The 9,594-nt window shown below is 61.5% G+C and overlaps 1 protein-coding gene across 1 annotated transcript; it reads right to left on the bottom strand.

The window, feature by feature from the left end:
• Positions 1-2,879: 2,879 nt before the first annotated feature.
• Positions 2,880-7,453, bottom strand: DES (desmin). The gene is made up of 9 exons (XM_027636698.1): positions 6,824-7,453; positions 5,310-5,370; positions 5,039-5,134; positions 4,790-4,951; positions 4,573-4,698; positions 3,647-3,867; positions 3,477-3,526; positions 3,133-3,215; positions 2,880-3,002 (listed from the first exon to the last, which is right to left on the bottom strand). Exons 1-9 carry the CDS (start codon positions 7,372-7,374, stop codon positions 2,961-2,963), a joined length of 1,392 nt encoding a protein of 463 aa, XP_027492499.1. The 5' UTR covers positions 7,375-7,453; the 3' UTR covers positions 2,880-2,960.
• Between the last annotated feature and the right edge of the window lie 2,141 nt (positions 7,454-9,594).

The raw sequence follows: 9,594 nt of genomic DNA on the forward strand, positions 1-9,594 counted from the left end.
GAGCCGTCCCAGTGCTGGGGCCGTGGCGTCCCCCCCCTCACCCGTCCCGTCCTGCACGGCCCCCGGCGAGCTGTGCTCTCTCTGCCCCCTCTCCTGAAGTGGCAGCTGCCTCTGATATGTCACATTCCTTGGCTAGGCTCCCCTTCTCCACGCCTGCCGCCCTGGGTCTGCAGCTCAGCTCCACTTGCAAAGATAGAAAAGGGCCAGCACCTTTCCATATTAGCAGAGAGGCTCGTGGGGAACCTAGCCTACCTCCCCCTCTTCCCCTTCTCCGGCAGTGTCATTGGATCAGGGCAGAGAGAGACCCTGGCGGCATGTGGAGGGAAAGGACACCATCATACTTCCTGCAAGGCGAGACCCCAGGCAGGAGACAGCCTGAGGGGCCCCTTCGTCCTATTCCCAGCAGGCAGCAGAGGCGGGGATCCCAGCATCCCTGATGACCTCAAATCCATCCTCCCAGGGGGCTGCAAACACAACAAGACGCTATTTCCCTCACCAAGCCCCTGCCTCACTTCCTAAGGGTAACCAGAGTCCTGGCCAGCCCTACTTGGAGCAGGAGCACCCCACCATTTGGTTTTTGGGGCACCCCATTGGAGCTCCCACATGCTGTGCTCCAGGCAGCAAGCAGCCAGACTGTCTGTAACAGATGCTGCCTGGCCACCCCCGGGCAAGGCAGGGCTTCCCCATCTCTGGTGTGATGGCACCTGGCCCCAGCCGCCCTCGCCAGGGGCTGTAAATCTGGGTGAACAGGACGCCAGCGATATGGCACAGTGCTTCCCAGCTGCAGGCCAGCCCTGATGTCTTTGGCACAGCCCACTGCCACCAGCCCAAAGGTGCCAGCTTCAGCGGAGCATCACTAGCAAGGAGAAGACCCCAGGATCTCCCAACTTGGATAGCTGGGGCACAACAGAGTGGGATGCCTTGCTAGACCCACATCCTCACTGCAGAGTGTCTGAGCCAACCCCAGGGTCTTTGGGACTGGAGAAGAAGCCCGGGGGAGGCCTGGAGGGCTCTTCCCTGCCACGAAGGAAAAGGAATGCTCTGTCCCCTGCCTGTCCCCAGGGGCTGAGCTCTGTCAGCCTGGGCCAGCGGGGAGGGAGGTGTCATCCCTCCCCATCCAGCCTGGGGACTGTCCTCGATGTCACAGGGCCACCTGCTGGAGACAGACCTTGAAATCCAACACCCCCTAACTGGGGTTTGACACACTGGCCTCTCCATGAGAGACCCCTCAGCCCTGCTGGTAGTAGCACATGCCTTGTCCTAAAACACCACTCCCTGCCAGGCCCACTGCCCTCCCTGGGATCTCCCTCCTAGCAGAGGAGTGTGAACCCTTCAGCACCTCCTGGGGCAGAACAATCCTGAATTGCTCTCTCCCATGGAATGCTTGACCCTGGGTTCCCTGCAGCATCCCCCATCACTGAGGTGAAGGATGCAAAGACAAAACTCCCGCATTCTGACCACAGGGAGCACGGCACATACATTGGGAGGAAGGTGCTGGCAGGTTGAGGCTGCTGGCTGAGCCTGGAATGCAAGCATAGGGTGGTGGGTCTGGTGCTCACAGGGTACCAGGGAGGAGTTCGATTTGGGATGAGGGAGGCTTTGTTTGCAGGTCAGTGACACTGGGCAGGGCTGTGAAAAGCCCCAGGCAGGTGTGGATTTGGGCAGGGCTGTCCCAGATGAGGGCAAAAAGGAGGTGGCTGTAGAGCTAAGGGCCACCAGGACATGGTGTGTGGCCCTGGGTGTGTGTGGGGGACATGGCACCATCACCGAGAGCCCCTCTAAACCTGATCAGGGCTTGACTGTTACTGCCCCCTGTCCCAGCAGGGCTCCCCCACCCAGTGCAACTGGGAAATGCACCACCACAGGCAACAAAATGCTCTGGGACACCTTCAGTGTGAGGGCCCACAGCTTTTGGGGGACCCAGCAGCCAGGGAAGAGCAGCCCAGGGAATTGCTGGCCCCTCCATCCACCTGGCCCTTGTGATGGTCCCCCCAGGTGCTGCCTCCCCACTACCCACCCTATCTCTGCCCCAGAGATGCACTGAGAGGACAGGGTGATGCTCCGCTGTTTATTTTGGCCGCCTGAAGAGTCACATAGATGTGGTGGGGTGGGGGTGCATTGGGGTGAGGGGTGGGGATGCCTGCCCTGGCCCCCCGGGCCTCTCTCTGGCTCCTCCCATTCTCTCCCCCCTCTCTCCCATTCACTCACTCCTCCTCTCTCCTATGTCCACCTACGGGTACCCTCTCGGCTCACGAGCCCAGACCCGTGCAGCCTCCAGCTGCTGGGGGTCCTCGCCATGGTGGGGGGGTGGGCACTGCCCTCCTCTGCACCACAGGCCTTTATCTTGGCCAGGGGGAGCGAAGGGCCCCAGCCCCCCTGGACTGGGGGGGACATGCAAGTTGGGAACCCCCTTGCTCTGAGCCGGGCAGAGAACAAGGGGCTCAGCCCGGACCACCCCTAGCTTGTCCCCATCCCTGGCATCGCCACCATGCATCTGGAGAAGTGCCAGCTCCAGGGGGATGGCAGTGCTGGCACAGGGGGACGGGTCCCCAATCCTGTGGAATGAACCCCAAGCCTGTGCCCGGTGTGGGAAGGGGCCTGTGGGGGGATCCAGAACCCGCTGCTGGGACCGTCCGGCTCTCCATGGAGCTGGTCCAGGCCACCACCTGCTCCCCCCAGCCCCTCCTGCCTGTCCCCTCCCTCCTGCCGCCTCCCCCCCGGCCCTGGCCTGATCCTGACACTGGTGTGGCTGCTGTGAAGCTGCGAAAGCAGACCGAGCCTTTCGAAGCCAAAGGAGAGAGCCCAGGGGGTGTGGGGGGCCCAGAGGCGGCTGCATGGGGAAACCCCTCAGGCATTACCAGGGGATCACTGAGGGGCGAGGCAGGGGGGCAGGAGGGAGGCATGGCGGCAGGACGGAGGCAGGGACAGAAGGTGCCAGTGGGCTGCTGGAGCAACCTCCTCTACAGCACTTCATGCTGCTGCTGGGTCGCCTCACTCACCACCTGCGGGAGAGAGGCACTGTGAGTCGCCATGCCACACTAGAGCCCCAGAGTGCAGGAACAGGCATCGTGCTCGGCCCCCTGTCTCCCCACCACCGTTGGGTGGCACCCGAGGGTGCCACCCTGTGCTCACCTCCCCATCACGGGTTTCGATGGTTTTGATCATCACGGTCTTTTTGGTGTGCACTTCAGAGCCCCGCTGCTCTGGGCTGGTCTCTGCAGGGAGAGGACACAGGATAGGACCACAGGATATGTGGCATGGGGACACAGCAGTGGGGCTGGTGCTGCTGGGGGGCTTCAGCAGCCCTGGCTCAACCCCTCTCTCAGCTCGTGGCAACACCCAAACAAGTGCCCCCACATCAGGAACTCCATGTGGCAGCTGTGGGTCCCCAACTTGCCAGCTTGGCTGCAGCCCCCCCAGGAGGGAGCTTTGCCCCCAAACTGGGGACCCTGGGGGACTCATGGCGTGATGCTCACCTCGGAAATTCAGTGCAGAGGCGAAGGTCTGGTGCATGGGGATGCTGATCCTGCGGGGACACAGAGGGGAAGCTTAGTGCCAGCTAGCTCTAGCCCTCACAAGGTTGAAGCCCCAAAAAACAGCTGACCTTGCTGGTCTCCCCAGCCTGTCCTGCACTCCCGCCACTCACCGGTTCTCCTCGCCCTCCAGCAGCTTGCGGTATGTGGCAATCTCTACATCCAAGGCCATCTTGACATTGAGCAGGTCCTGGTACTCGCGCAGATGCCGGGCCATCTCATCCTTCAGGTGCCGGATCTCCTCCTCCAGGCGGGCAATGGTGTCCTGGTACCCACCGGCCTCCCCCGCAAAGCGCTCCTCCATCTCCCTCATCTGGCGCATCAGCGAGTCGTTCTGGAGAGACACAGGTCTCAATAAGGGATGGAACCCAGAGGAGCCAGGAGTCACCTGGGGTGGGAGCTGGGAATGACAGGGGGTCCTGGGGAGAGCTGTGGTCAGCCTTGGGCTGGATCTAGCTGATGTGGGACCATGATGAGTGACTGTCATCCTCCATCAGCCCAGTGCTGGCCAGCAGGATCTGGCAGGGCAAGCTGGGCATATACTGGGCAACCCTAACACCCTGGTGTCCAGGCTCCTCAGCAAAGCCATCCTACCCCAGCAGGAGGGCAAGGAGAGCTGCAGGAGCACTGGATAGCTGCCTAGGGTTGGCACTGACACACTGGTGGCTGCTGGCTGGCTTCTTTGAGTATGACTGTGTCGGAATGGAACTGTTGTGTACTGTTTGTTTGCAACCACCTTCCCAGCCTGCAACCAGACACCCTGAGCCCTGCGCCCGCCTGCCTGGAGCCTCCCAGTCTGGATCACCTTTTACAATCTGTGCCTTGATCCCAGGACTCTGTCAAAACACCTCGCAGGAGCCAGGCCACTGTTGGGGGAGGCACAGCCCAAAGGTGGGGTACAAGTTCCCTCATGTCAGCAACTCAGAGAGCTGGAAAGAGCCCTCCACCCCAGAGATGTCCCAGAGGTCCCTGAGCAGCCCTGGAGCAGCAGGTCCCTGCAGGAAAGCTGGGGGTCTCCCCAGTGCTGCCCTCAGCTCACCGTGCCCTTGAGGGCATCAATCTCGCAGGTGTAGGACTGGATCTGGTGCCGGTACTCCAGCATCTCCTGTTTTGCTTGCCGCAGTGCATCATTGTTCTTGTTGGCTGCCTGCGTCAGGTCGTTCACCTGAGGAGAGACCAGGGTCAGTGGGTATGGCCACCAAGATGGCCAAGACCCACTGCACTGGGGCCAGCCTGGAGCCCACCACCCCCTGTACCTTGGACTTGTACCACTCCTCGGCCTCAGCGATGTTCTTGGCAGCAATGCTCTCATACTGAGCACGGATGTCCCGCAGCGCAGCCGTCAAATCGGGCTTGGAGATGTCCATCTCTACCTGAATGTGCTGCTCCTGCAGCTGTGCCTGCAGCTCCCGGATTTCCTGGGTGGGCAAGGTGACATCTCAGGGCACCCACTCCACCCTCCGTGCCCCACAGGTGCCACTGGGAAAGGGGGCACCTCAACCAACCTCTTCGTGCACCTTCTTGAGGAAGGCGATCTCCTCCTGCAGGGACTCGATACGTCTTTCCAGGTCAATGCGTGCCAGTGTGGCCGCGTCCACATCCTGGGGGGGACACAAAGTGAGGGGTAGTGGGGGGTTGCAGGGAGGACACCAGGGCTGGAAGGTGCAAAGCTGTGTCCAGGACCATGCCATGGTGTTGGGACCAGGCTACCAGGGGGAGATGGAAGTGGGAAGGGAGGCAGGGGTCTCACACCACATGAAGGGGACAGGTACTCACAGCTCTGAATGCAGCGAGGTTGTTCTCAGCCTCCTCCTTCAGCTGGATCTCCTCTTGCAGCCTGTAGACAGAGAGGGGAGGCTAGGGGGTTCTGGAGGAAGCCCTGTCCCTCCGTGGTGATGTCCCCCCAAGCTGTCCCTTAGTCCAGCATGGCCTGGTGGGAAGACAGCAGATTGCCCTGTGTTCCTGGCAGGCAGCAGAAGGCTGGCAGGGGGCCAGGGGCTCTTCCTCCCATTCCCTATTATAGTCAACACCGGAGAGATCACAAAGGCATGAGGTCAGCTTGGTGCCATGCGTGCTGCCCCAGCCCTTATAGGGGAGAGTGACCAGCAGCTGGGGGGGATCTGGCATGAGGGGTCCAAGAGATAGCCATCAGCTGAGCCATCCCAGGGAGAGCAGGAGGACAGACAGGTCTCAGCAGTGCTGTAGGATGGGGTATGGAAAAGGGACTGCTGCCGGGGGTCCCAGGTCAGGGCTGGAGATCCGGGCTTGTGCCAGGGGACGGGACAGTACTGAAGGCTGCAGGCCTATGGAAAGGCAGTGGGGAGGAGATGGAGGTGCCCAGGCGGTACTAGCACATGAGGTGACAGGAACCTGACACCTGTTTGTTCTGGGCCTTGCTCCTCCCCTGTCATTGAAAGTTCCTCCATACCACCACTCCCAACCCCCCAGCATTGGGGCTTTGCCCCATTAGGAGCATCTATGTTGTGGCTGGAGTTACAGAGGGATGCAGCAGGCTGTGTCACCCCCAGGGGATGGGTACTGGTGTCCCCAGGGCACAGGGTCCAGGAGGGAAGGTGCAGGCCAGCATCAGAACATGCAGCTCCCCCTGATCATTCGCCCCTACTGCCAGGTGTCCCACACTGTTCAGTCCCTGGGGGTTTCTTCAGCCTGGCCACCCTTGTGGCTAATCCCCACTGGCCCCAGCTCTCTTCCCCGGCCAGGTCCACTGTGGGGTCTCCTGCCACTCACAGGGCATTATGGACACCCACAGCAGGCCTGGAGCATCTCTGGCCTGCGGAAGCACTGCTTCCTCCCCTCCCTCCTTCATGTCCGGAGCTGATGGAGCACCCTCCCCGGGTTATCCTCCCCCTCACTTCCGCCTGTCTGGCTGCCTCTGTCTGCTCATCTATCCCACAGAGCTCAGCTCACTCATGGGCTCGCCAGCCCTCCCTAGTGTGAGCAGAGATGGGGACCCCATGGTGAGGTGCACTTTGATCTCCCTTCTCTGGGTGTCCTGTGGCATCACAGCCCAGCCTCAGCTCCAGTGTAAGGGAGGGCATAGGGACACCCCTACTACCAGAGCCATCCTGCCCACTGGGTGCTTGCCTGGGCATCGGGACAGGGGTCAAGGGGAGCAGAGTAGTGGGGACATGATAGTCTATGAGTATGAGGCCCAAGGATGACAGTAACCACCAAAGGGGCTGTCAGGGCGATCTCTGCCACCACCCATCCCTGGGGATACAGATGTACAGACGGATGCCCGCAGGGACACTACAAGGGCCCCCACTCACTTCTGCTTGAGCTTCTGCAGGTCATCGAGCAGGTTGTCGCGCTCGACCTCCACACGAGCTCGCTGGTTGGTGAGCAGGTCCACCTGGCGCCGGAGCTCCCGCAGCTCCTCCTCATACATCTCAGCCACGCGGGTGGGCTCCTTGCCCCGCAGGCGGTTCACCTCGGCCACCATGAGGGCATTCTGCTGCTCCAAGAACCTCACCTTTTCAATGTAGTTGGCAAAACGGTCATTGAGCTCCTGCAGCTCCACCTTCTCATTGGTGCGGGTCTGAAGGAACTCCTGGTTCATGGCATCGGCCAGGCTGAAGTCCAGCAGCTCGCCGGCACCTTGGTAGGCACTTTGGTAGGAGCGCAGGGGCGTCACGCGGGTGGTGCGGAAGCTGGACAGGCTGGGGACGGCCGAGGTGCGGGACACCTGGTAGACGCGGGAGGTGACGGAGCTCCCGCTGCTGCCCTTGCTCCCGAAGGAGGCACGGGGGAAGACCGGGGAGCCGCCGAAGGTGCGGCGGTAAGAAGAGACCCGCTGGCTGGAGGAGTAGGACTGGCTCATGGTGGTGGCGTGGGTCGGCGAGGCCGGAGCAGGGAGCAGGCGGCGGGGCTGGCGAGCGGCCGGCAGCTCGGAGAGGCGTCAGGAGGGGAGCTGCGCGCCGCTATTTGTATCCTGCTGACATCACCCGCCCCTCCTGCTGCCGGGCAGCTGGGGGATGCTGCTGGGGGGGGGATGGCCACCAGCCCCCGCCCACTGCCCCTCACCTGCCCGCACCCCCCGACAGACAAGAATGATACAACGATACCCATGGACCCCTGGGCACCGCTGGAGCCCCTGGAGCCTTGACTCCAGCCCCCAGTGCTCTGCCCTGCCTGTGGGGGTGTGAGGAGAGTTAACTGGGGCAGGCTGATTGTGACCCCCCTATCAGGGTGCAGTGCCACCCACGAGGGGCCAAAACAGACAGACATCTTAGGTGGGTGCCACAAGGGAAAGAAGGGGACGCAGACTCTCACAACAAACCCTCACTTGACACTCATGACTGCTAGCCATGGTCCCAAAACTGGTCTTGAGAACCCCAAAAGGCCTCTGATGATGCCCTGACCCACCCCCTGGCAAGAGCACTGGGGTGCCCACAGCTCTCCATGTGGGGCCAGACTCCAGCCCCCCCACCCAGAGAGTGAGCAAGGAAGAGCCCAGGAGAGGGGTTGATGTGGGGGGCTCCTGCCCTGACTGTGCTTGTACTGACCCACCACCCCAGCTCCCTTTCTGACATGGGGGGCTGAGCACTGGCCAGGGTCTGGGCACTTTCGAGTGCTGCTGAGTGACCCCAAGCAGGTGCTGGGTCTGAGCCCCAGTGACAGTGACGTCAGCCCCCTGTCCTTGCTCAGGCACATTCCCAAAGCAGCAGGCACCCAACCAAAATAGCCTTCCCAGCTCATACTCATGGGGCGTGGGACATACATACATGGTATTTATAGCTGGGTGCCTCCCTGTTAACCCTTCTTGCTCCAGGCATGTGGAGAACACAGCTGGATGGGGACCCTGCCTGGAGCAGCTCCAGTTCCTCTCTGGCCCCCATCACTCCAAGAGCAGAACAAGGTCTCCAGGTTATCCCGAAGCACTGCAGGCTCTGTCCTGTCTCCTCAGTCTTCCTCTTGGCCAGAAAGTACATTGAGGATCAGAAAGCCCAGCCTATCTCTGCAAAAATTCACAGAATGGGGAATACCCCAGTCCTGTATAGGCACCCCCACAGCTTCCCACTTCCTGGACAGGTGGTAGGCCAGATCAGGGAAACCCAGAACCATGCACAAACCTGTGCCAGCTAAAGGGGTCATCCCGAGGGAGGGGAGCTGTGCTGGGGAAGGGTGCCCCTTGCTTGGGAAGCATCCCTTCCTCTCAAGCCCCCCAGCACACTTGGTGACCCCCAGCTCTGTCCAAGCTGCACTGTTTTGGCTGACGTCAGCTGGCTCAGCTCCAGTGACTCTGTCCCTGGAGGCCCTGGTGTAGGGGACCACGGTGCCACTGGGCACGGGGTGACTCAGCAGCAGGAGCAGCGCTCAGCCCTGACTGGCCCCACACCTCCTGGCCTTCTGTCCTGGCTGTAACATAGACACCAAGCAGTGCCATGGCTCACCCATGGCAGCATCAGGATGGCAAAAGGTTGGGCTTAATCATGGAATCATTCTCAACTGCCCTGGCTCTGGAAACACTCCTGCCTGCTGCCTGCCTGCTCCATGCCATCTGAAGGCCAGCGAGGGTCTTGGTCCCATATCCATGCAGGTGGGCAGGGGCTGGATGCTCCACGTCCCTTTAGCCCCTCCAAACCCCCCATCCCTGGAGCCCCTCCCAGCCACCCAGTTGCAGCATGATGTGGCATCTTCCCAAGGGTGCAAGCTGCCTGGCGGAGCCTGCCTTTAAAAGGGAAGGTATTTCCAGATGGGGTTGTTTCATACCATCACAGGGGGAGGATGGAAGAAAGGGGGGCTTGTGGGGGGAGAGTAGATGGAAAAACAGACAGCATCCTTCCTCCTTCTGGCCCTGTGCCGAGCATGCCCTGCACATCCCTGAGCTCCGCACGTGTGCCCTGCAGGGTGGCAAGCCAATCCTTAGCTGGTGTGCAGAGGGGCAGGTGGGTGCCCACACCAGTGAGGGGGACCCCAGGGATCTGGGACAGCACACCTCCAGCTGTGGAATTCAGCCATCCCTTCCCATGACCCTATCCTGCTGCCGTGCCAGCTGGGGTGTGGGGAGGAGGGAGTCCCTAGGGGTGCTGTGTCCAGC

Source organism: Corapipo altera, unplaced genomic scaffold (genome assembly GCF_003945725.1).
Source record: "Corapipo altera isolate COAL_440 unplaced genomic scaffold, ASM394572v1 45, whole genome shotgun sequence".
NCBI lineage: Eukaryota > Metazoa > Chordata > Aves > Passeriformes > Pipridae > Corapipo > Corapipo altera.